Here is a 27,693-nt window from a genome sequence, read left to right as displayed (position 1 = left end):
ACACATTTCCTTTTTTGTTAATTACCTGTTGTGGCCTTTAGAATCAAGTGGGACCTATGGCTTATCACCATAGTTGAAAAGAAAAGCACCAGGGGCACCTGGATGGCTCAGTCGGTTAAGCGTCCAACTTCGGATCAGGTCATGATCTCGCGGTTCGTGAGTTTGAGCCCCGCATTGGGCCCTGTGCTGACAGCTCAGAGCCTGGAGCCTGCTTCCAATTCTGTGTCTCCCTCTCTCTCTGCCCCTCCCCACTCATGCTCTGTCTCTCTCTGTCTTAAAAATAAATAAAACATTAAACAACAACAACAACACCAGGCACAGTTTCCTCTTTAGAAGTATGCCAACTGCGGAAGCATTTAATGATGGCCATCATCGGGGAAGTCCCTGTCATTACGCTTTTTCACACAAGTGCCTGGTTCTCTCCCTCCTCCCTTCCCGCCTTGGATTCTGGTCTCCGTTCATTGTGACTTTTTGCACTTCCCTCAACCTCCCTGGCCTGTTTCCTTCTCTTGAAACATAAGTGGTGAACTAGAGAGTACATAAGTCCCCTTCAGCTTCGAAATGATGAGCCTGGGTACAGATCTGTGAGGGCACCATAGCGCAAGGCTAGCAGGCCATGGGGCCCGGCATCCCCCTTTGGAGACGTCTTTCCTTTCCGATACTCAGGTGCTCACTCATTGCTCTGTCCTAAAGCACTTAACCAAAGAACGGCTTCCTTTCCACTGTTATGTAGACAAATAACACAATGATGAAGATGCCAAACACAGCAAGCCTCAAGGCCACTGGAAACATTTCTACGTTCCAGAACTCAATAATGTTGTCCACTGTGCAGTAGTGTGTCTCTCGGGGGTTTCTCCATTCTTTGAATCTGGTGCCTGATGCTCTTCTAGTAAGCCTGCGAAAACATTAGTGGGCTTAGGGTTGTGGCTGGCTAGGACTGGAGCACCCCCTTAAAGTATCTGGCCCTTGGGCCCCAAGGGAGAACCATGGTGGGGCTTTCGGGAGCAGCCCTCTACTCATTTAAAACCTCTGCAGATTTTGGGGCGCCTGGGTGGCTCAGTTGGTTAAGCGTCCGACTTCGGCTCAGGTCACGATCTCGCGGTATGTGAGTTCGAGCCCCGCGTCGGGCTCTGTGCTGACTGCTCAGAGCCTGGAGCCTGTTTCAGATTCTGTGTCTCCCTCTCTCTCTGACCCTCCCCCGTTCATGCTCTGTCTCTCTCTGTCTCAAAAATAAATAAATAGGGGCGCCTGGGTGGCGCAGTCGGTTAAGCGTCCGACTTCAGCCAGGTCACGATCTCGCGGTCCGTGAGTTCGAGCCCCGCTTCAGGCTCTGGGTTGATGGCTCAGAGCCTGGAGCCTGTTTCCGATTCTGTGTCTCCCTCTCTCTCTGTCCCTCCCCCGTTCATGCTCTGTCTCTCTCTGTCGCAAAAATAAATAAACGTTGAAAAAAAAATAAAAAAAATAAATAAATAAATATTAAAAAAAAATTAAAAAAAAAAAAAAAAACCTCTGCAGATTTCAACAAGGGATCACAGGGATGTAAGCTCGCTAAAATCCAAAAGGGCGTGTATTAGTTATTATCATTTTTTTTTTAATTTTTTTTTTCAACGTTTATTTATTTTTGGGACAGAGAGAGACAGAGCATGAACGGGCGAGGGGCAGAGAGAGAGGGAGACACAGAATCGGAAACAGGCTCCAGGCTCTGAGCCATCAGCCCAGAGCCCGACGCGGGGCTCGAACTCACGGACCGCGAGATCGTGACCTGGCTGAAGTCGGACGCTTAACCGACTGTGCCACCCAGGCGCCCCTATTAGTTATTATTATCACCCACCTGCATAACATCTTTCAGGGCTGGCCCAAGGCCTGACTCAGGGACTTACAGATCCTTTGGTCCCCACTGGGAGTGGGTACAGGTGGATAGGGGGCATCTCAGGACACAGGCCTCTCCTTTCGCTCTCCTCTGGCATAAATAAGAACTGCCTCTCAGGGTCGAGATGGGATGTGCTTTTGAAATCTGCTAATGTCATGTTTAAAAGGACAAGGTGGTGGGGCGCCTGGGTGGCGCAGTCGTTTAAGCGTCCGACTTCAGCCAGGTCACGATCTCGTGGTCCGGGAGTTCGAGCCCCGCGTCAGGCTCTGGGCTGATGGCTCAGAGCCTGGAGCCTGTTTCCGATTCTGTGTCTCCCTCTCTCTCTGCCCCTCCCCCGTTCATGCTCTGTCTCTCTCAGTCCCAAAAATAAATAAACGTTGAAAAAAAATTAAAAAATAAAATAAAATAAAAGGACAAGGTGGTGCTCTCTGAAATCTTTCAGCGAGAGTCTTATGTAGCCACTTGTCGAATCCTGGAAATCTGCCTCACTTTATTAGAAGTTAGGGAACTTTCCAGAAGACTTTACTCTCTGACCAACAAATAAAATGGCCCGTTTGGGGCTTTTATTTCAACGGCCTACCTCTTTTTTTCGCCCCTTTTTTTCAAGACGCAAAGAGGAATAAATGTCCCCAAAGACTACAGATCAAGAAACTTGGATTCTGGTCTCAGTTCAGTTTGACTTTTGTCACCTTCCTCAACCTCCCTGGCCTCTTTCCTTATCTCCAAACATACGTGGTAAACTGGACAGTATACAAGGTCCCTTCAGCCTTGAAAGGTCCTTCAAGGTCCTTTCTCCACAGATTCTTTTCAGCCTCAAGCCCTTCACAAAAATCCGAACAACAAAACTTTTTCCGGGAGTTATATATAAGACAACAATATGCTAAGAAAAGCATTACCTTATTCCCTCAGAATGCTTATAAGCCAGGCAGCAGCCATCTAGAGCTTTTGGTCTCGTGGTGAAAGCCTCAGGTCTCTAATGAACAGAAAACAAGTATTTATTGTTGTTCTCTAATCAACAAGAATTTACTGTGTCCAATGTCTTCTACAAAGGACTTTCTTTTTTGATTCTAGAAAAAGTCGTATCATCTGAGAACTGATAGAAGTTTTGGTACCTCGGGTATCCATTACCTCAGAACACAAACTTTTAAGTTTGCCTTTCCTCAGTAGTTAGCAAAAACATCCAAGTTCCACGGCGTAATATTTTGCTCGAGTGACTCACACTTTAACAATAGACACACCAGTAACTAGGGTCACATGATGCAAGCAGCATTCTGGTCTTAAATATCAACTCTCTATTTTGTTCTTATCTGGACTTTTTTTTTTTTTTATTGCTTGGAGCTTTTTTTACGAGCATGCACCAGTTTTATAAAAAGACTAAAGTTATTTTAAACTTTAAACTTTAAAGTTATTTAAACTTGCCCCACAGGTCGGTGGGGCAGCACCTGGCTGGCTCAGCCGGGAGAGCATGTGACTCGATCTCGGGGTCATGGGTTCCCACGTTAAGTGTAGAGATAATTAAAAAAATAATAGTAATAAAATAAACAAATAAAAAGCAAGCTGACTGTGAACAAAAAGTGATCTCGGAAAATGATAATGTTCGGTGAGAGGGATAGAAGTCGGGGTAATCACGTTTTCTTTTATTTTCCCCAAAGTTTCTTTCATGTGGTTATTTTTCCAAACAAAGTGAAAAGCTATAGCTCTCCATGCCTTTGTTTCCTCCCTGTGAAATCGACTTGTAAAGATTAAGTGACTTAATATATGCAGAATGATTCAAAGCTCCCCTGGCACGGCGTAAGCATCCAATAAATGTTAGCAACGATGATTATGATCATGGTAATTAGTATTAATTGTGTGTTGCTGGTTTTCCTCATATGTCTGGTTTTCCTTGACTGTCCATTCCCCAATTATGATTCAGGCCTCAGCATCCTCGAATTTCTGCAGTGTCCAGGCCGGGCGTCTTCGGCAGGTCCGACGGTCTCAGCCCAAGGTGAGGTGGGCAGGGCATGGCCTGTCGTACCATCACTTATGGCTGGTCACTCCCTTCCCAGTCCAGGCCACAGATGATGAAACAGCCGCAGCCTGCACCCCATGCCTCCGCTCCCTGCCTCACCTTCTAGAAGATGATGTTCTTAACAGCAGTTTAATGATACCCAAGCGGGGCCTCTGTGGATGGTGGGAAGCTGTGGGTAGCGCGAGATGTCACATCCAAGGAAGCGCTATGCCCAGCGTAGACGCTGCAGGTGTGCAAACCCCTACAATTGCCTGGAAGAGGGGGGCTGTTGAGGAAAAAGGGCTTTGAAAATTCTCACCAAGTTGCCACGGGGGCTAGTGGCGGTTTGCTCACCAAGAGACTCTTCAAACTATTTCCAAGGGCGAAGGGAAAATCGTTTATAAGCACATTCTTTTTTTCAACCTTTTTAATTACAGAAAGTTTTGAGCGTATACAAGAGGAGACGATGGGATAATGAGCCTCTATGTGCCCGTCACATGCGACTTCTTTTTAATTCTCTTAAATGTAAAAATAGATCTGTTAAAGAAAACATTTGGGGCAGAAGTCTTTTGCAAAATCAAATTATAGGATTTCACAGCTCTTAGGCAATCAAATGCTCGTCCCCTCCTCTTCCCTCCTGCCATAATGGCATTTAAGTCTTGATTGCCTTTTCTTTTATAATTTCTTTACTATCACTCACATGTGGAGTTCTCCGACAGCATGTAACACGTGGGCATTTTGATTTTCAAAAACGGAATAATTATGGCCTCTCAACTTGACTGTGCAGCCGTCGATAATAATAATTATAAAGTCAGGGGAACAGGTTATTGATCCCAATAAACAGAGTATAAAATTGTATGTATACAATGGCCACTGGGTAAACACACACCGAAACAAACATTAGAGGAAAATGGAAGCGATGACATCAGTTTTTGTGTCTGTAGCATGATTCATTTTTCATTAAAAAAAAAAAAAACCTTTAATGTCGTTAAAATATGGTTTTCACTATAAACAGCATTTACAGTGGAACTGAAAAATACTGGTGTTCATTAAAGCAATGGCTGAGTGGGGGCGCGTAGCCCCCATGGGGGATGTAATGTTCCTTTCTCCCTTCGCCCAGAGCAAGAAACTGCAAAGCTGGCTGCTTTCGGCGCGCTCACAGAAGAGGGCCACGAGGCAATGCGTGCCCTCTTCGCTACAGTCCTGGCATTCGATTCAGAAAGTGACACCCATCCGCATATTATCGATCACAGCTGTCATTAGGATGTAAGCAACTCTGAGATGTGCCAATACAATCGACGATGAGCGTCTTATTATAATCCCAGCGAACAATTCCATAGTATTTCTGCGTGCCGGGCACCGCGCTAAGCATTTTACCTCAACAAACTCATTTAAGTCTCAATACCACCCTGTGAAGAAGGTGTTTTCATTATGCCCATTTCGCAGGTGACAAAACTGAGGCCTGGAGGGTTTAAATCCTCGGTCACACAGCTGGTGAGAGAGTGGAGCCGGGAGTCAACCCAGGTAAGCGTAGCCTCAGAGTCCCTGCTCAGAATCACCCTGCTGTCCTCCAGAGTGGTAGATAATGCTGTTTTACTAGAAAAGAATCAGAAATACCATGTTCTGCTCGTCTGTTATCTTGGCCATTCGACATGCCCCAGTCCATGTAATCTTCCTAACAACTCTGTAGTGACCATGTTACGGATGAGAACACGGGTTTATGGAGCGAAATTATTTGCCCAGGTTACACAATTAGTGAAAGGCACAACTATACTTAAACCCAGATAGCCTGGCTCTGATGCCCTGTGTTTTTCTTTTGTCATATTTCTATTGGGGAAACTCATCCTTAAAAATAGAGCAAAAACATATGTCTAAAATGATGTTTTCGTTAATAAGTGATCAAATCACTCATTAATTTCCCATGGAAGTAACACTTGTAGCCATCTGATCGCTTCTTAAATATTGTAGATAAATTGGTTTTTTAGGAAGATTTTTCTTGGTAGGCTAATTTTGTGCTCATTCTGGCCTACTTATTACATCCATTGAATCTGCAAGTGGATTGTGAATGAGATATTATGTCACACTGTATTATAGTGACTACAAAACGCGGGGCTAATATCCAGAACCGGAAGAACAATGATCAACAATCTCTTTAAGTCATTACTCATCACAACATGTATTTGGTTTTTGAAAAATGATCTACCTTGACGGAAGCCATTCATTTTTGTGCATAAGGAAACACAAGCTTGTTTGCATTTCCGCGAGATGTATATTTTCCAGGGTAGACCCGAACCGGGCCAGAAATGTGCTAGCCTGACACCTACAGTGACAGGCAGGCAGAGGAGGGCGCCGGGCTGAGTGCTGGGTGCCTTTCCACTCCTTTCTCTTACTGTTCCAGGACTTCTTCCTGCCGGCCTCGGGGGAGTCAAGAGGCAGTGCCGCTCCTGGAGGTGGGGAGGTGACATCTTCTCCTAACTGCAATGTATTACACTTTCCAACGGCTCTCTTTCATGGATGCGGTTTTTCTAAAACGGCCTATCTGTAGAACCAGACATTTGTATCAACAAATTGGCAAACTGTCAGTTGTGACCCTACTCACGGGCGGAAAAAATCCTTTTGATTTAGAGCTCTTGAAAATTGAGTTAACCTCAAATCCCTTTGTTGACTAAACATGATTCCGTTAATAAAAGATCCTACAATAATTTTAGACTCTTACTTCATTGTCTATACTTCAACCTTGATTTAATAGAGCTCTCATTTTCAACATTGTGTTCCTTTAACCTAAGTCACGATTTTGAGTTAATTAAAAGCCTTCTAAAATAATCTGTAGCACATTAATGAAAGAAGGGTTAAAAACCTTGTGATCATCTCCATTCCTGATTTTTAAAAAAAGGAATCTTCTAGCAAATCAGAAATAGAACGGGAACTTCTTTAACTTGATAAAAAGTGTCTTCCACCCTACGACCCAGCAAGTGCACTACTAGGTATTTATCCACGGGATACAGATGTGCTGTTTTGAAGGGACACATGCACCCCATGTTTATAGCAGCACTATCGACAATAGCCAAAGTATGGAAAGAGCCCAAATGTTCGTCGGTGGATGAATGGATAAAGAAGATGTTGTATATATATATATATATATATATATATATACACACACACACACACACACACACACACACACACACACACAATGGAGTATTACTCAGCAATCAAAAAGAATGAAGTCTTGCCATTTGCAACAGTGTGGATGGAACTAGAGGGTATTATGCTAAGCGAAATTAGTCAGTCAAAGACAAATATCATATGACTTCACTCATATGAGGAACTTAAGATACAAAACAGATGACCATAAGGGAAGGGAAGGAAAAATAATATAAAAACAGGGAGGCGGCAAAACATAAGAGATTCTTAAATATAGAGAACAAACTGAGGGTTGCTGGAGGTATTGTGTGGGGGGGTGGGCTAAATGGGGAAGGGTCATTAAGGAGGACACTTGTTGGGATGAGCACTGGGTGTTATATGTAGGGGATGAATCACCGTATTCTACTGAAATCATTATTGCACTATATGCTAACTAACTTGGATGCAAATTAAAAAATAAAAAATAAGTTATTTTTCAAAAGTGACTTCCAACACCTACACTCAAAGGTAAAATACTAAAAACATTTCCTTTAAAATCAGAACCAAAGGAAGAATTCTTATTATCACTCTTATGTAACACTGTAATAAAGGGGTCTTAGGCGGCATAGTAAAACACAAAAATTAAAGGTATACAAACTGGGCTAAAAAAAAAATCTACAGAAAAATTATAATTGCAATGAGTCATTATTTTTTTTTTAATTTTTTTTTTTTTCAACGTTTATTTTTTTTTTTATTTTTGGGACAGAGAGAGACAGAGCATGAATGGGCGAGGGGCAGAGAGAGAGGGAGACACAGAATCGGAAACAGGCTCCAGGCTCTGAGCCATCAGCCCAGAGCCCGACGCGGGGCTCGAACTCACGGACCGCGAGATCGTGACCTGGCTGAAGTCCGACGCTTAACCGACTGCGCCACCCAGGCGCCCCAATGAGTCATTATTAAAAGATCAATATGCAAAAGTCAATTATATTTCTATATGCTAGCAACAGGCCATTTAAAACATAATTTTTTAAAAGATACTATTCCCAATAGCAACAAAAATTAAACGTTTATGCAATATAGCTACCTACGAAAGCTAACAAAAGATAAGCATGACCTACAGTGAGAAAATTATAAAATCTTACCAAAGAACATTAAAGAAAGTTTGCATAATGTATAGAATGTGAACAGGAAGACTCAACAGAGTAAAGTGTAGTTCTTTCCAAATTAATTTATAAAGTCAGTAAAAATTTCAGTCAAAATTCCAATCTGAATTTTTCATGGAACTTGGTAAGCTAATTCTGAAATTTACATGGAAGGACAAAAGGACAAGGAAAATAAAGACACTGTTTCAAAACAACAAGAAGAGGGACGCCTGGCTGGCTCAGTTGGTCGTGTCTGACTCTTGATTTCAGCTCATGTCATGGTCTCACGGTTTGTGGGTTCGAGCCCCACGTCGGGCTCCGTGCTGACAGTGCGGAGCCTGCTTGGGATTCTCTGTCTCCCTCTCTTTCTGCCCCTCCCCCATCCTCTCTGTCAAAAGCCCTCTGTCTCTCAAAAAGCAAACTTAAAAAAAAGAAATAAAAGAAATAAAACAACAAGGAGGTTGGGGGCTTGCGAAGGTAATTGAAACATTCTGCTATCAGCACAGGCTAGACAAATTGATCAGAATAGAGACCGTGTTGTTCTCATGGCTTTTGTTTTCTGGGGCTTATGATGCTTTAACGTCATCAGGTGATCAGAGCCTTGCTAATGCATGTGAGCAAGCCTTTCCTGGGCAAGCCAACCAACCCAAAACCCATAATCCCAACCACTTCCTTTTTCCTTCACATACTAAGCCAATACTTCCTTTGCCCTGGTTCAGTCCAGGGCCAGATGCTGGCCAACTAGGAACCACCTTTGTAGCCTGGAGCCCACCGAAATCATTCAAATTAGCCGGTCCTAAAATGCTTACCTTGCCTGATCAATTTCTTCCTGCAAAACCCACAATAAATTTGGGTGCCCATACTTTCCCTGCTTGACTTTCATAATTCCCCATGCGACTCTGCATGGCATGAATTGGGAATAATAGGTAATAAACTCCCCTTTCAGGGTGCCTGGGTGGCTCAGTCAGTTAAGCACCCGACTCAGTGTCAGCTCAGGTCATGATCCCAGGGTCATGGGATCTATCTCCACATTGGGCTCAGCACTGACAGTGTGGGGCTTGCTTGAGATTCTCTCTTTGCCTCTCTCTCGCTCTCCTTCTCTCGAAATAAATAAGTAAACATTAAAAAAAAAACCCTGAGATGACACAAATATTGGAATTATCTGACCAGGATTTTAAAGCAGCCTTCATAAAATGCTTCAAGGAACAATATGAAAAGGTTTGTAGCAAACAGCAACAACAAAAAATTAACGACTTACAAAGAAGTGGAATATGTAGAGAAGAGCCAACATATAGAATAGAATATAAGAGTAGAATATATAGAGAAGAGTAAATTTAGAAGTGAAAAAAATGCAACAGCTAAAATTAGAAAAAACTCACTAGATAGGCTTGGCTTGACAGAAAAATTGAGAAGACAGAGGAAAGAATCAATCTACTTGAAGATAAAACTGCATATATCACCCAAAACAAAACACAGAGAGAAAACAGAGCAAGCAAACAAACCAAACCAAAACAAAACAAAAAACAAATACAATCTTGGGGGGTTACAATAGAAGATCCAAGATTTGTGTCATCAGAGTCCTTAAAGGAGAGGAGCATGAGGTTAGGCTGAAAAAGGTATTTGAAGAAATAATGGCTGAAAATATCTCAAATTTGGCAACAGACACAAATGTACAGATTCAAGAAGCTGAGTGAATTCCACACAGGACAAACACAAAAAAAAAAAATCCATGCCAAATACACATCATAGTCAAACTTCTGAAGATCTTTGTGCACCAAGAGATATCATCAAGAAAGTGAAAAGGCAACCCACAGAATGAGAAAAAATATTTGCAAATCTCATATCTGATAAAAGCTTGGCATTCAGAACATATAAGAACGCTTACAACTCAACAATAAAAAGGCAAGCAACCCGGTCAAAAAAATGGACAATGGGCCGGACTAGACATTTCTCCAAAGAAGATATAAAAATGGCCAATAAGCACATGAAAAGATGCTCCACATCGTTAGTCATTAGGAAAATGCAAATCAAAACCACACTGAGGTACCATTTCACGTCCTCCAGGATGGCTTCTAAAAACAACGTGGCGTAGAACAACAAGTGTTGGCAAGGATACGGTGTTACTGAAACCCTCAGACATTAGCGGGAATGCAACATGCCCCAGCTATTGTGGAAAATGGCTTAGCCATTACTCAAAATGTTAAACACAGAGCTACCTTATGACCCGGCAATTCCACTCCTAGGTGTATATCTAAAGGAATCGAAAACAGGTATTCAAAGACTTGTCCTTGAATTTTTATAGTATCACTTCTCCCAATATGCATGGGGTGGAAACAATCCAAATGTCCATCAACAGAAGAATGAATAAATAAGCAGTGGTGTATTCATATAATGGAACATTAGTCACTCGAGTGTCAATACAAATACATGCTATAATGTGGATGGACCTTGAAAACCTTAAGCTAAATGAAAGAGGCCAGCCACAAAATATCACCTCCTGAGTGTGCCATTTATAGGAAACATCTAGCAGAAGTAAATCCATTGAAACAGAAAGCAGATTAGTAGTTGCCAGGAAGGAGTTGGGGAGTTACTGCTTCATGAGGACTGAGTTTTATTTTGAGGTGATGAAATGTTTTGAAACTAGATAGTGGTGGTTTCATAGCATTATGAATGCTCTAAAGGCCAGTGGATTGTGCACTTTAAAATAGTAAATTTTATGTGAATTTAATCCTAATAGAAAAATTTATGATTCTTGTCACTGTAGTATGGATATCCTTATCCTTCAGTCTAAGGAAATACATAATGAAGTTTTGGGGAGGGAGTAAAAGATCATGATGTTTACAATTTAGTCCAAGAAAAAGATAGATAAAATTATTTTAAAAAATGGTAAAATGTTAAAAATTGGTAAATCTGGGTGAAGGCCATATAAAATTATTTGTTAGGAAGAGACACCTGAGTGGCTTAGTGGGTTGAGTGTGTCTGACTCAGGTCATGATCTCAGGGTTGTGAAATCGAGCCCCGAGTTGGGCTCTGTGCTGAGCATGGACCCTGCTTGGGATTCTCTCTCTCTCTCTCTCTCTCTCTCTCTCTCTCTCTCCCTTTGCCACCTCCCCTGTGAGCGTGCTCTCTTTCTAAAATAAAAATAAATTAATTCATTTTTAAGAAGAATTATTTGTTAAAACTTTCTTGGGATCCTTGGGTGGCTCAGTCAGTTAAGCATCCAACTGTTGATCTTAGCTCAAGTTATGATCTCACAGTTTGTGGGATCAAGCCCCCATTGGGCTCTGCGTTGACAGCATGGAACCTGCTTGGGATTCTCTCTGCTTCTCTCTCTGCCCCTCCCCTGCTTAAGTGTGCATGTGTGCTCTCTCTCTCAAAATAAATAAATAAACCTTAAAAAAAAAAGAAAGAAACTTTCTGTACTTCCTGTAAGTTTGAAACTATCTTTTTTGTTACTTTTTTTAAAAGACACCAAGGAAAGAGTGAAAAGAGAAGCCCACTGGTGGGGGATGTTTATAATGGGGGAAGCTATGCATGTGTAGGGTCAGGGAGTAGATGAGAAATCTCTGCACTTACCTCTCAATTTTGCTGTGAACCCCAAACTGCTGTAAAAACAAAAGATAAGCCCAGATTACTAGAAGATGTGTGCTATAATTATGACTGACAAAGGATTAGTATCCAAAATATATAAAGAGATCCTGTAAATTAACAAGAAAAAGATAACCTAATAGAAAAATGGGCAAAAGACACGAACAGGCATTTCACAGATCAGAAGACACAAATGAGCAACAAACGTGTAGGAAGATGGTCAACCTTATTAACAACAATAAGCAAATTGTAGTTTTAGTGAAATACAATCTTACACCCACTACTTTGACAAGCATTACATCTGGCAATACTAAATTTTAAAGAAGACTGAAAACGACGGATCTCTTAATATATTGTTGGTAGGAATGTAAGCTGGTGCAGTCCCCTCGTAGAGTGATTTCACGTGATCTCCAAAGTTAAAGAGGTCTGTGTGCTGGACTATTGTAGCAATTCCATTCCTAGGTGTATTCATGCAACTAGAAAAAAATTCTTGCGCGTGTACACAATGGATCCTGTATCACAATGTTTGCAGCAGCTCGTATTAGAAAAGCTTGGAAACAATCCAAATGTCCAATAAATAAGGAGTGGATCGATATATATTTATAATAACTACACAACAGTGAAAATGAATGAACTAGTGCTACAAATATTGCAAGAAGCCCAGGACGTAATGCTGAATGACAAAGGGAAGTTATTCAGAAACACTTACGTGACGATATCATGTAAATAAAATGTAAAATCAGGAGACACTAAGGTTTGTGGATACTATAAAGAAAAGGAAAAGAAAGAAAAGTAGAAAATTCAGGGTAGAGGTTACCTTGGGGGGAAGGGAGGAAGGAGGGCTATATTGGAGTCTTGGAGTCTTCAACAGAATTGATTTATTTTTTTCAATCTCTGGAGTGGAAATCTAACTGCTCATTACATAATTCTTTTTACCCTTTTAGATGCATAAGACATATTAGGATAAAATGTCAAAAATATTTTCAGGTTTGAGGGTTTTTTTCTGTCCACTTGGGCAAATCCGTCTGCATACGTGTCAACCCATTTGAACTGTGCTGATTTCTGCACCACAGCTTTTACGTGTGAATGAAAGTGTCACCAAAAAATGCCTCATAGGGACTCTCATTACAAAGCAATCATCGGAAAGTAAGCCTCCGTTTCCACGGGTGAACAGATGTCCAGGAGTCCTTCTGCGACACTGCGAGAAGAGACACTGGGGGGAGCTGTTTCACTACTCAGGTGCCTGGTTGGTTTTCCTCCCCTTTGGCAGCCTGATACAACAGAAAGGGCAACAGAATAGAAATTAGGAGGCTGGAATTCTATTTCCAGTTTTTCTGCTACCTCTCCGTGTGGTCTCTGTGGTCTTGGGCAAGTCATATCCACTCTCTGCCTTGTTTCCTCATCTGTAAGATGAGCCATGTAGCCTCCTTCAAGAAGCCTTTCAAGATAGGAAATCCCATGATCAATAATTATAATAAATCATGCCTGGGCTCATGAACAGTGATAAATAGTGCCTGGTGCTTACAAAACCTTAACAAGTTCCAGGAGATTAAAATAATCTGGGGTTCTTGTACGGGAGGTACAACAGGAAACTCCTCTCCCTAAAATAGCTATACCCCAAAAGCAAATTATAAATTAGCTAAAGTCAGTAAGGCTATATTCTGAAATGTAAAAGAAAAGCTGAACTTTCTAAGTAAATTCATATTTTGTTATAGAAAGGGAACACTACTGCTCGTAATTCAGTTTGATGAAAATAAATTTACCTTTGTTATCATACTAGAAGCACTGTAACCAGAGTTTGGTTTCACTATCTCTTCCTGGGGCTCTTATCCTCAAAAACTGGGTTCTCGTACACAGAAAGAATCAGCATATAATCAATAAGATAAAGACACATTGATCATTAAGCATATTTAAGCATATCTACTAGGAGGTTAGCATTTTTATAGGGAGAATGTTAAATTACATTCCTTTTTTTTTTTTTTTAATTTTTTTTTCAACGTTTATTTATTTTTGGGACAGAGAGAGACAGAGCATGAACGGGGGAGGGGCAGAGAGAGAGGGAGACACAGAATCGGAAACAGGCTCCAGGCTCTGAGCCATCAGCCCAGAGCCTGACGCGGGGCTCGAACTCACGGACCGCGAGATCGTGACCTGGCTGAAGTCGGACGCTTAACCGACTGCGCCACCCAGGCGCCCCTAAATTACATTCCTTGTAAAGACAGCATTTAGTTCCCATTAGCATATGTTACAGGTAAGAACAAAGGGCTTATTAAGTAGTTATAGAATGTGCAATTTACTCTTCACTTTGACCCAACTAGAATATACACCTACTAGTGGGAATAGGGATGTTTTTCAATTAACTAAGAAATTATTATAGCGATGTTTAATGTCAGCTCTCCTAAAAACTTTACCTGCAACTCAACTGCACGCTTAATATATATTCCCTTTAATACATATTCCCTTGGCACACTGGGCCTTCTGATTGCAGCATTTGGGGTAGGCAATACACAGGCTAATTATAGGCTTACAAAGTATCTTATCAGCAATAACAGCAATGGAGACACAGAGAGTAAAAATCCTATTGAAGTCTTGGCACAAAGATACGGAAACAGACCTCAGGACTGGAAGCAAAAAGAGACCTGAAGATTTCCTTACCTCTCTTCCCCTCTGCACTGTGTTCTGCACTGGTGGTAAGGCAGAGGGGACATAGACACAGACTGTCAGCATGTCCAGAGGCCAAAGAAATGGAGGTCAGGGGGCTGTGCATGTAGAGGGGAGGTACTGAGGTGCTCGGTGGTTGAAGAATGGGAGGGGCAGGAGAGGGGACAGCGTGGCGGCATTAGTGTGACCTGTGCCCTGTGTCCAAGGAAGAGAGACATGGCTGGCAAGTCTAGTGGTCAAGGAAGTGGTGATGGGGGTTATGCAGAACTGGTGGTGGCTGTTATGACGGGAGATTTGGTCACACTGAGAAAAATTTAAAAATTGAGCAAAAATGTAGATATAGGGGCGCCTGGGAGGCACAGCCAGTTAAGTGCCCGACTCTTGATCTCAGCTCAGGTCATGATCTCAGGGTCATGAGTTCAAGCTCCACATGGGGCTCTGTGCTGGGCAGGAAGCCTACTTAAAAAAAATTTAGGGGCGCCTGGGTGGCTCAGTTGGTTGAGCATCCAGCTCTTGATTTCAGCTCAGGTCACTATCCCAGGGTCATGGGATCAAGTCCTGAGTTGAGCTCCATGCTGAACATGGAGCCTGCTTGAGATTCTCTCTCTCTCTCTCTCTCTCTCTCTCTCTCTGCCCCTCTCCTGCACTGGTGTGTTCTCCCTCTCTCTCTCTAAAATACATTTTTTTAATGTAGATATATTGAGGATAATGAAAGCCAGGCGTCTCACTGTCATAGAAAGGGGAAAGGTTATAAGGAACACTAAAATGTTGGATTGGAACTGGAGATCAACATGAACTCATGGCTTTTTAATTTATTATATATATATACACACACACACACATATACACGTATATGTGTATATATATATACATACATATGTGTATATATACGTATATACACATATATATGTATATGTGTGTATATATGCATATATATACATATATGTATACATACAGAGAGAGAGAGATGAAAATAGTTTTAGATGTGTATGTGTATGTGTACATATATATACATTTATTTTTTAGCTCTATTCACTGAGAGGGCCTGGAAGCAATGACTCCCCAGTAGCAATGAGCTCCCTAAAGTCCTAGATTTTGGTTTCCAAATACCATCCTGCAGTAAAAGGAACCAAGGCTCCTTGGGCAGAAAGAGCACAAGAAGGGTCTGAAACATCTTGTGCCAGAGATTAAGAAAACCCTCAAGGAATAATGAGGACATGTTAAAAGGGCACAGTATCCATTTTGAAGGGGCTCCCACTAGCCAAATCTGGAACAATTTGAGCATTAAAATGATATCAACGAATACAACCTACTGAATAAAAAGGAATCAATGAGTCCATACTAATATATATGAATGAATGGATAAATGACAAGGAGAGATCTTCCTTACAGTAGAATGTCAACTAGTTAAGTATAGAAGGAAGGATAGAAATAGAAAATCTTTGGGGCGCCTGGGGGGCTCAGTCAGTTAAGCACCGACTCTTGATTTCGGCTCAGGTCGTGATGTCACGGTTCATGAGATCATGGCCCACGTTGAGCTCTGGGCTGACAGTGGGGAACCTGCTTGGGATTTCTTTCTCTTCTCTCTCTCTCTGCCTCTCCCCCGGTCATTCCCTCTCTCTCTCTCTCTCTGTCTCTCTCTCTGTCTCTCTTTCTCTTCCAGAATAAAATATACATTAAAACAAAGGAACGGAAAATCTTTTTCTTTTTCTTTTTAATTTTTTAAAGTAATTTCTCTGCCCAATATGGGGCTTGAACTCATGGCCCCAAGATCAAGAGTCCCATGACCTACCAAGTGAGCCAGCCAGGCACCCCTAGAAATAAAAAATTTTAATGGGCCATCGTCATAATGGAAGTTGAATCAGGCAGTCATCACGGCTGCTAGGGCTACGGATGAGGTTTGATGAGGAACACTATGTTGGCGTCATTTCAGAATATTTCCCCACAAAATACGGTTCCGTTACAAAGGGAAAAATGATGGTCTTTTGGAGAAACCTGACAAACACCAACTTTTCCAGGTGATTAAGGTTACCCTCATCACTGGGGAACAGGGTGACATGTTCCCAGGAGTGATGCTCCGAGAACAGCACAGCATCATGTCTGAGGAATTTCTGCCCAGAAAGCGAGGCCTCTATGAATAGTCAAAAGGAAAAATCAGACAGAAAAATCACCCTACAGAATGAAAGGCTTGTACTTTTTAAAAATAGTCAAGGGCATGAATGACAGGGAAAGATTGAGGCACGGCTCATCCAGACCGAAGCAGGCTGCAGAGAAGCCATGTGCATTTTTGGATTGCTCATGGATCGGAAAGCAAACGGGCATTTTTGGGACAACTGGTGAAATTTGAATGGGGTCTGAAGATTAGACAGTAGCATGGAATCAATGTGAATGTCCTTATATGGAGCATCACGTGGTGGTTACGTAGGAAAGTGTCCTTTGGGGGTGGGCGGAGACATGGCGGGGAGCTAGTGGAGGGACTTCCTGTCTCCAGTTTGCTCTCAACCGGTTCAAGGACACGATGGCAGGGCGCGCGCGCGCGCGCGCGCGCGCGCGCGTGCGCACACACGGAGCAAGTGTGGTAAAGCTAACACCCTGGACAATCTGGGTGAAAGCAATATGGGAGTTCTTTATACCTTGTATTAATCTCGCCACTGTCCCTACGTTTGAAGTTATTTCAAAATAAATTATTTTTCAATGTTTCAAAAGGCAGGGGAAGGATTAGCATAAGGTGAAGAAGCGGCCTAGGAGGGCACATATGACTTTTTTTTTTTTTTAAGGTTGGTCTGCCTCATTCAACACACTGCATTTACAGAGAGTAGTCTTTAATTCTATCTGTATATTTAATTATGTGAACATATCCGCAGGCACTCCGATATATCATTCTGCAGCACTTAGGAGTTCAATACTGAGGATTCGCTTGCCATTATATTATTTCTCATTAGGTATTTTGCTTTGTTTTGTGGATAATTAAATATCATGCTTTGTACATAGTATTGATAAGAGAGGCGCCTGCGTGGCTCAGTCGGTTGAGTGTCCGATTTCGGCTCAGGTCATGACCTCACAGTTTGTGAGTTCGAGCCCCGCGGCGGCTCTGTGCTGACAGCCCGGAGCCTGGAGCCCGCTTGGGAGTCTCTGTCTCCCTCTCTCTCTGCTCCTCCCCTCCTTGCACCCTCTCTCTCAAAATAAATAAATAAACATTCAAAAATAGTATTGATGAGAGTGGTTCTCATCGTACTTACATAGCTCCTCTCGCGTGCCATCAGTACTCTGTTTTATATATTGTAACTTAATCCTCGCAACGCTCTGCGAGGTTGAGTCCATTATTAATTATCCTGATGTGTAGGTGAGGAAACTGACAGGTCAAGTGTCTTGTCCAAGTCGGTGGCAGAGCTGGGATTTGAACCCAGGCCGTCTGGCTCTGGCGTCCGTATTTCGGATACACACACTTTTTGTCTCCCGAGCTCATTTTTAAGTTTCTTGGGGACGGGGACTGTGGCTCCTGTTACACCTCTTCTCTTCCTCAGAAAGGTCCAGCACAACGCCCAGTATAGATAAATAGTTGTTAACTCACAGGCTGAGACTCAGGGGTGGAAGTTCTCTTGCAACCATTCCCTGGGTGGTCATCAATTCACTGTGAGCTAAGCGTTGTCTCTCAGGAGAATACATTAAGGTATATCTACGATACAAAGGAGGTGGTACAGAATAGGAGGTCAGAGAGAGGGAGATCACCAACATCCGTGCACAACAAAGGCTCCCTTGGCCTCAGCCAACAAAGACTGAGTAACTCCCTCTCCCTCCCCGGGTATGCCTGCCATTGAATTCAATGCAGAGGATTCAAAGACATAGGTTTTCACCCTCAGTGTTTTACACGCGAAGCAAAAGCTCTTAGGAGGAGGGTGGGAGTTGGGGCTGACTGAAAAGGCCGCTTGCGAGGCGCAGACCGAGGGAACACATTTTTAGAAGCTCCTAGTGGAACGTGTAGGCTAGGTGACAAGAGAGAAGAGAATCTTCCAGGCTGGGAGGACTGAGTGAACTGGGGTTCCGGCAGGAAAGAGCATGTTGTGTCTGGGAGGGAACAAGGAGATGCCCAAAGGGGCCAGGAGCTCTGGAAGCCTACCTCCCTGGGGTCAGCTGCCCTCTGGGTATCCAGTCCTCGAGTTAGTCTGCGCATGCCAACACGAGTTAGTCTGCGCATGCCAACACGTTCACCCAAGGAACCGTGCCTGAGCCAGGGCGTCCATATGCCCCGGTTTGCCAGGACAGTCCTGTCTGATTCCTGGTATTCCCAAATCCCTTCTGGAAGCGTCCCCTTTCATTCTCAAGAGCATCTTGTTGGGGGTGTAAATGACATGGTCACCTTACTCAAAGGCCACTTCGTGCAACGTAACATTGTAGATTATTCTGCCTCCCTAACACCGCAAATCCCATTTTCCCCTCTTTGGTAGAAGGGACTTAGAGCCTGTGTCACACACACGGGCTTTATTGCCTACTCTACCACTGGAAGCACTAGAAGGTGTGCCTGGAGTCCATCGGACAAAAAAAGTCCCCAGTTAAAAAAATATATATTGCCCTGGGGCGCCTGGGTGGCTCAGTCAGGTGAGCATCCCACTTGGGCTCAGGTCATGATCTCACAGTCCCTGAGTTTGAGCCCCGTGTAGGGCTCTGTGCTGACAGCTTGGAGCCTGGAGCCTGCTTCGGATTCTGTGTCTCTCCCTCTCTCTCTCTGCCCCTCCCCCACTAATGCGCGTGCGCGCGCGCGCGCTCTCTCTCTCTCTCTCTCTCAAAAACAAACATTAAAAAAATTTTTTTAATTAGGAAAAAATTATTGGCCTGGGGTGCCTGGGTGGCTCAGTAGGTTGAGCGTCCGACTTGGGCTCAGGTCATGACCTCACAGTCCCTGAGTACGAGCCCCCCATCGGGCTCTGTGCTGACAGCTCGGAGCCTGGAGCCTGCTTTGGATTCTGGGTCTCCCGCTCTCTCTGCTCCTCCCCGGCTCGCACGCTCTGTCTCAAAACTGTTGATTAAGAAAAAATTGTTTTGAAACATTGGCCTGACTTTCTGAGTGGTCTTAACCACCAGAGCAGTGGGCTGCATACATGATTTGATACAAGACACACATACAGTATCACAAAGCTTCCAGAAGTTGACATAATCCAAATCTCAAAGTGGTTTGTATGCCACTGGAAGCCTAGGATGGGAGAGGAAAATAGGTGTTCTTTTGTGTTTCAAAGAAAAAAAAATGTGGAAATACTACCTTTCCAGGTACTTAGAAGACTGTTAGGCACAGACCCCTGCTCTTCGGTAATTAAAGTCTATGGTGTCAGACAAGGATCTCAATAAACACGCTTTTACCACCTTTTATGTGGAAATTTAAATGCTTATTTACATTTACTTTAGAATTTAAAGTTGAACAGATGTCTTGAGGCCCTTCTGAGACTCCAAGTGGCTTATATAAATCCTCCAGGGTCAAAAAACGTTTCATGCCATCACAGACTTTCTGCTTAATTCTATTGCCAATTCAAAATATTGATGTGGTTTTATTTCAGGTTTCTGTAGAGCAAGGACTGAAGGGCATTGGTCCCATCCGATGCATTTTAAATACTCTGGTTGTTTCCCCCCACCCCCCCACCCATGTCTTTGCCGGAACGATTACAAAGGGTTTATGTGTGTGTGTGTGTGTGTGTGTGTGTGTGGAAATGAGGTTTTCTGAATGGAAAAGATTCCTTTGATGAACCATTTGGAAGATTTTAAAAATTCTTTTAGAAAACCTGATACAATATCAGAATTACTTCATCAAATTTGAGTTATGTTCAGATGGGAAGCTAAAGCTTATGACATACTACCAGACTATTTACTTGGGGTTTTCCTTTTCATTTGTTGAAATGCAGCAAGTAGTTTAAATATGAGACCAGGGGCGCCTGGGTAGCTCAGTCAGGTGAGTGTCTGACTTCGGCTCAGGTCACGATCTCATGGTTTGTGAGTTCGAGCCCTGCGTCGGACTCTGTGCTGACAGCTCAGAGCGAGGAGTCTGCTGCGGATTCTGTCTCTCTCTCTCTCTCTCTCTGCCCCTCCCCCACTCGTGCTCTGCCCCCCTCTCAAAAATTAAAATACTAAAAACATTTTTAAAAATTTTTAGAAGAATTACTAGACCATATTTGCAAACTAACCTATTTGTCACTAGAGCTGCCCTGGCAGACTTGATGAGGTGAGCTTCGGGCTCCTAGTTTGTGCAAGAGTCTGTGACAGCTATCGAAGGGGATAAATGGCAATTTTAAGGGGAGGCCCAGGCATGGCCTTTGAGATCGTCCTTAAACCATCACAGGATTTTAACCAGAACAAAAATGGTGGGGGTGGCGGGGGGCTAATAAGGCATCAGATGAAGTTACGGGACCTTTATCATGTGTGGTAAGTTTGCGTCTTGTTTCCAGGCATGATTCAGTCTCTGCTTGTAGATCTGAACTAGAGTCAGGAAAGGCCAGAGGCCCAGGACACTTAGGAGGATATTACAATTGTTGAAATAAAATTAAAAAAAAAAAAGTAATACCGTATAAGTTAGGATGTAGCAGAAAGAAAGGATGGATTTTCTTTCTTTTTTTTTTTCACCCCTCCAGTAGGCTCCACGCCCAACGTGGGGCTTGAACTCAAGATGCTGAGATCAAGAGTCACGCGCATGCGCTCTACCTACTGAGCCAGCCAGGCACCCCTGGGGGCTGGATCTTTAAAACTCATAACTGAAATCCATAGGATTGGCAAGTGTTTACATGTGAGGGGCCATGGGGAGTGGGGGTTCCAAGATGACTCTTGAGGCTTTGAGCCTGGATGGGAAGGTGGTAAAACCATGAAGGTGAACAGAGGCCACAAATGCAGGTTTGGAGTCAACAGAAATGAGTTTGGTCCCCACGTCCCACGTGAGGAGCTGGGAAGTAGAGATAGCCACGGGGGAGAAGCGTAAATACACTTATGTAATCTACGAAATGTTCATGATTATAAAATTTGTTGCATGAATGCAGGACAGAGGGGAGGGATGAAAGGACAAGGAAGAGGAGGGGGCTTTCCAGGAAGTGGCTGGTTAGGCAAGCCTACGCCTCAGGGGAATGGGAGGCCAAGGGAAATGATGCGGAGCAGGAGGGGAGGGGGGCCTGCAGACCGATCTCATTTAGAGGCCAAAAGACGAGTCAGAATGGACACAGAGGTACAGAACCAAGAACTGGGCGAGCATGGTGTTGTTACAATTGAAGGAGGCAGGCGTCTCTAAATACAGAGGGACCGTGGTCAGAGGACTGAGAACGAAGTCCCTGGAGTTGACATCTTGGAGTTCATTATATGAACTAATTATGTGCCTCGTTCTAGCGCTTTCCCTGCACAGCCTTTCGCTTGACACCCACCCTGTGAGGTAGGCAGTGCTATTAATTTCACGGAGGGGCTGGAGGACCGTGCTACTGGGGGTGGGTGGGTGGGGGGGAGAGGGTCTTGAGCCAGAACATGGAAATAGTTTCACCAAACAGAAACCTGCATTCAAAGGAGACTCTTTAAGCGACGATTCTACCCCGGTCACAGAATGTAGCGACTTGTTATTTCCTTTCTTTTTTTTTTTTTTTTTTTAATTTTTTTTTCAACGTTTTTATTTATTTTTGGGACAGAGAGAGACAGAGCATGAACGGGGGAGGGGCAGAGAGAGAGGGAGACACAGAATCGGAAACAGGCTCCAGGCTCTGAGCCATCAGCCCAGAGCCTGACGCGGGGCTCGAACTCACGGACCGCGAGATCGTGACCTGGCTGAAGTCGGACGCTTAACCGACTGCGCCACCCAGGCGCCCCGCTATTTCCTTTCTTAATACATGCGAAGAGTGCTAGTTCCTATATTTAATATATGGGTAAAAGTATTCATGCATTAGAATTGTACATACTTTTTTGGGTCCCTTGTGTTTTTCTGAAGAGAATGATATTTCCTTTCAACATGATAGTGGTCTTAAGCTCTGGATCACGGGAAACAAAAGGAAAACAGGGCCATGAGGACATAGGAGCGAGCAAAGGAAATAAACACCAATCGTCGGGGTGAATTCTCTCAACTGTAGGGCAGAAGAATTTGGGGAGGGGAAGAAAATTCACTTTGCCCTTCTGAGGGAAAAGAGCGTCTCTGCGGTGGCCTTTGTGCGATGCGCTGAGGCTTCCCCCCCCCCCCCCCCCCGGGGACACGGTGGGGGCTCCTGACAGGAAGGCTGTCATACGTGTATGTCTCCGAGAAAAACACATTGCTGCGTGCAAGCTGGCTGCTCGTCTGGGCGGCTCTTTTCAGTCTAGTCAGTGCCCCTTCAAACCAGCTGCAAGCCTCATACATCCCTGAATATCAAGACAGGGCAGGAGGAATTTCTCCTTCTGTGTTCAAAGAAGCCCCCCGCCCCCTTCTCCAGGAGGGAAGGCCAAATCTTTGCTAAAAGGCTTCAAAATCAGGGAAACTACCAGGGGAAGGAAAGGTGGTTGGTTGTTCATCAACCCTTGGCTTCAGCCCGCGGAGGAGCATTTTGATAAACCTGGAGCGATCGTGTGCCACTGCACGTTCAGCAGAGCCGTTGGAGGGGATTTTAAATGAGCTCTCCAACTCAAAAATATTTGGGAAGCTTGAAAAGAGGTGCAGTCGTTAAAGCTATGCCCACTGGGGGCCAAAACAATGAGGGGCAAGGAGGAAAATCAAACCTACCCAGGTTGTTTGGATAACCTAGTGCTTAGCCTCAGGTCGTCACTGTCCCCTGCCGCACACTCCCCTCAGCAACCCTGCCCGGGGATTAGGTGTTTCTGTGAAATGCCCAAGATGGAATCTCCCGGGGAACTTAGCAGTTCTGCATCATCCCCTTCATTTGAATGGCACCAGGGTCTACGAGGCTCCTCCAGTGAGGGAATTCAAATGTCTGATTCAGACCTGACCCAGAGAAGCAGTCATTTCGTACTTGACCCAATCACCATCCACTGACACAACAGGATTGCATTACAAGGGTAGGACTGAACCAGAGCTCCCACCTCTGACCGGATCGCCTGCAGTCCGCTAACAGCAGGTGGACACAGTCTACGAAGCAATGGCAAAGCTTACAAACCGAGGGGCCCGTTTTCTCCTGCCTGGGCGTAAATGCCCCTCCGTGGAGGGCTGCGTGCTGGGAACCAGGTGAGCTTGGCCTGAGGCCACAACCGCTTGGCTGTGCAGCTTTGACCTGCAGCGCTGGGCGGCTGTGAGCTGTGAGTACACAAGCCTTCCTTTCTGGAATCTCGCACCCTGGCACTGCATTTCATCAAAGGGCTGATGGAGTCCCTTCGGCTCCTGTCGAGGGCAGGAAACACAAGCAGTCCCAGGTCCGGGATAGGACTCGGAACACACTGCACATCCAGAAAGGGTCTGGGGTAGCCACTTGCCCTGCGGCTCCCTGGTGCTAACTGCCCCACTCTGGGGTCGGTGGGGTCCATCTCCAAGCCCTGCTGCTCTTTCAGATGAGGCCAGCCATGCCGGACTTAGGGAAAACCTTTAGAACCTGCACCTCTTCCGGTACCAGGCATCAAGGGGATTTTTCCAAAGGCCCAGGCACTTATCTTATTTGTTAAACCATTCCATTTGAACTGTTTGAAATTGCTTTTTTTTTTTTTTTTTTTTTGTAGATCAAACGTGGTCAAAAACACAATGTGCTCATCCTCGCGGTAGAAGTTGTGGAGAGCGTATAAGGCACGTGGTAGAAGGTGCACAACGATGAGAACCAGACCTGGATTCAAACCTCGGTTCTGTCACCCTCTTTCAACAAACATTTCCTGAATTCGTGCTATGTGCTTAGTACTGTTAGTACTAAGCACTTAGTACTTCCAGGATCTGGACGTGCAGTGGTGACAGAGACAACGGACCTTGCTCTTCACGGCCCACTCTGGGGCTGCCTCCTAGCTATTTGATGTTGGGCCGGTCACTTGGCCTCTCTGGACTTCAGCTAGAAGCGTGGGGGTTGAACGAGATATTGCGCATTAGAACAGAGACGCATTGGTGGCCTTCAGTACATGCTAGTTCTATTATTTGACTGTGGCTCATAGAGGACTCCTAATAACTCTTTACCGAATGAAACAGCCTTGGAGTTGATCGTAGGAGTCTTCAAGCCCACCCCCTACGATTTCAAGCCAGACGCCCCTACAGAAGAATGCTGCACATGGGGCAGGGGCCACTGGAATGGGAGCCCCGGGATCCCAGAGACCACAGCTCTCCACCTCCCCTGGGGCCCGGAAGAGACCAGCTGTGGTCAGCGCCTACGAAGTCAGGAAGGCAGTAGGCATAGGAATTCAGGAAGGTACAGTTGGCTTCATCTTTCTGAATGCATTTGAAATCATTTAATCCGACCAAATCATTGCCAAATGTATTGATTGAGGCAAAGCAGAGGTTGAGACCTCAAAGGAGACGGGAAAACTACCTGCAGGAACTTCTGGTTTTAGAAATCAAACCCACACGGGGCGCCTGGGTGGCTCAGTCGGTCAAGCGTCCGACTTCAGCTCAGGTCACGATCTCGCGGTCCGTGAGTTCGAGCCCCGCATCGGGCTCTGGGCTGATGGCTCAGAGCCTGGAGCCTGCTTCCGATTCTGTGTCTCCCTCTCTCTCTGCCCCTCCCCCATTCATGCTCTGTCTCTCTATCTCAAAAATAAATAAACGTTAAAAAAAAAATTAAAAAAAAAAAAAGAAATCAAACCCAGATTTGGTTCTGGTTAATAAGAGGACAGTGCCTCCCCTCTGGCTTTCCACCTGTGGGGTCACTGGTATGGACAATGGAGTATTGGGTTCCTTTGGCAGCCCAGGGGCCTAGTCTCCAGGCTCCGTGTGAAAACGGGCCATATGGATATTTTGCAGGCCACCCTGCCGCATAGATCATACCAGACAAGGTTCGAATGAGTACACAGTTGCTCTCTAACAGCGCAGCTTCCGACGGTACCTTTAGCGTCATCATCCTGAGCTCTGTCCAGCTCTCTGGGTCCATTCATCACAGGTGATACACTGGGAGGTGAGACCAAGAGTTGCACCAACTTTTTTTCATACGCTTTTCTGGTGGAAGCTGAAGAAGAATGCAGAGAACACAGTCAGTTGTTCTGTTTGTGTATACGATCTCACTGCGTTCAAGGTCTTTCACAGAGAAGGAGCTTCTTCTTGTCCCTTATGTTGTTGGTGAATCATGGCTTTTACAATCGGGTCGACCCCACAGCTGCTCTCCTTTCGTTCCACAAACACTTAAGGTGGGGGCCTCTGTGGATTAGTCACGGAGGCAGGCATTGGACACATCCGAAAGCAAGACTGACAAAACCGTACATCCTATCTATGGGGAATATGAACAATAAATACACAAATAGCTAACATGGCGCACATACTAGAAATGAAACAAACAAACAAACAAAACCCCACCCACCAGGGTGATATCATCAAGAGTAACTTGTTTTTCCTTGTTGGAAAAAAACAATTCTTTTTCTCTGGCTCCCTATTTAGTGATCCATATGTAGCATCAGGACGTATTTATCACCTCTTCCCTGTTTATGGTTTTTTGTGTACAAAAATTTGTTTTGTATTTCCATTTTGAGGGCTTTTATTGCATATGTTCCTTCCATTGTAAATGATTTTAAATCTCTGGAGGTAGTGTGTAAGTGATAAACGACTAGTCTCTAATATTTGCTGCGTACGTACGTAATATCGGGCCAGGTGAATATCCAAGCTTATTAAGTTTGTTCTGTAATTCATAGTCACTCAGACACTTCACATCCACCATGGTGATAGATGTTTGGTCTCTCAGACAGTGGAATCTTTGAAAGAGGAAAACATTAAATTCATGAAGACAACTTCCAAATAAGCACGAAAACTTTACCAAAAGTCCGCAAAAGTGCTTCAACCCAATGTCTCCAGGCTTGGAGGCACAGAGGCAAGAAAGCAAAAATCACCATTTTCCGCCATAAATCTCTCTTGGGTTCAATTGCCTCAATGCTAAGCTTTGGGTAGGTGTCACTTTCCCCAATGCCTTTGGGGTTCAATTATTTCTAACTTTGCTACTCAACTCATGTGCGAGAAGTCTTCTGCACAAAATGAGCAGACGAACAAATGTTTCCATTCCTACTTAGGAACTCTGAGTAAGACTCACGCTCTGAGAAGATAAGAAGTTAATTAAATACGAAAGAGCTGAGAGAGATTTTTTTAGTGAGTTAAATAAAAGTTATTTATCCCTGCCCTCCTTTTGATGAGAGTACAGAGAGTCCAGAGCATTCAGTTCCTGCTAACAGTAGTAGTTTTCACACTTGTAATTTAACTCTGAACGTAACGAGATGGTAGTTTTTAATTAACTGTCAACAGACTTGGTACTTGCTGAATTGGCATTTGGAAAAAGTCAGCTATTCATTCTCTGGCACATAAATTGATTTATATAGGTTTACCCAAGTCTTGATTGGCTTTCCAGACCTACGCTAGCCTCAAGTTCAATCACGTTTATTCACTTGATCCCTTCATCCCCACCCCCCCCCCCCCGAAGGACCCCTCCACCTACTTAACAAAATCCTGAAAAAGATACGTCTGTCAAACCTTTTAACAGAGATTTATAATTTAGGAGCTTGTTTATTGTACCTCACTTCTATCATGTTTCCATGCTTTTTAATATTGCAGTGAAAATGACTCAAGACAATTACTCAGCACAAGAGGATCTGGACCAATTTTAAGTAATGACTTTGCCTTTATTGGTGATCAATCAATGTCCAATTAGGAAGAACATTGTATGCAAGCTAGAAGAAGCTGTGAATTGTCATGTACATCAGGGTTGTCTGAGAATGCCTAGCTTTCCAGTTTTCCACTTTAAAACTATGCTTTTGACCAGAATCACATTCTGGCACCACAGTAGGTGCTTCGTAAAAGGGAGTTTTCTTTTCTATGTGTTGGGGAAGCTGAATTAAAAATTTTGGCTACCAGTAAACAACCTAATATAGAAAGGAAAAGGACAATGCGCCCCAGACTTTTTTTTTTTTTTTTTTTTACTAGAAGCTAGCTTAGGCAGATCCTGTGACACTTGTTCCCAAGAACAGCTGTCTGTTGTTTCACCAACTTCCCCAAAATAACTTCCAAAAGAACCCTCATCAATTTCAAGTGACACTAGACAATTGCCTAGAGGGAACACACATATGGAAGAAAAATATTCAAATGGAATCCAACTGGATGATTAATTCACTTACCCCTTTACATGGTTGTCTAAAGTCTATGCAGTTGGGTTGGTTACTAAAGCCGGGTGAGTTTCACCCAAGGGTTTCTACTAGCAACCAACCCCTTTTTGCCTGTTAGATATCAT

General features: G+C 44.0%; 1 protein-coding gene across 1 annotated transcript; it reads right to left on the bottom strand.

Annotated features, from left to right (window-relative positions):
- Positions 1-321: 321 nt before the first annotated feature.
- On the bottom strand, positions 322-27,640 carry LEMD1 (LEM domain containing 1). Its single transcript, XM_025921041.2, is given in 7 exon segments — positions 322-895; positions 2,767-2,843; positions 22,282-22,312; positions 22,314-22,350; positions 25,318-25,437; positions 26,058-26,173; positions 27,581-27,640. Coding segments are annotated over 6 exon segments (546 nt in total). The 5' UTR covers positions 26,140-26,173; positions 27,581-27,640; the 3' UTR covers positions 322-696.
- Between the last annotated feature and the right edge of the window lie 53 nt (positions 27,641-27,693).

The sequence above is a fragment of the Puma concolor genome, chromosome E4, assembly GCF_028749965.1.
Source record: "Puma concolor isolate L17-30 chromosome E4, mPumCon1.1.hap2, whole genome shotgun sequence".
NCBI lineage: Eukaryota > Metazoa > Chordata > Mammalia > Carnivora > Felidae > Puma > Puma concolor.
The sequence above is the reverse complement of the archived record's forward strand: the minus strand, read 5'-3'. Positions and strand labels throughout refer to the sequence as shown.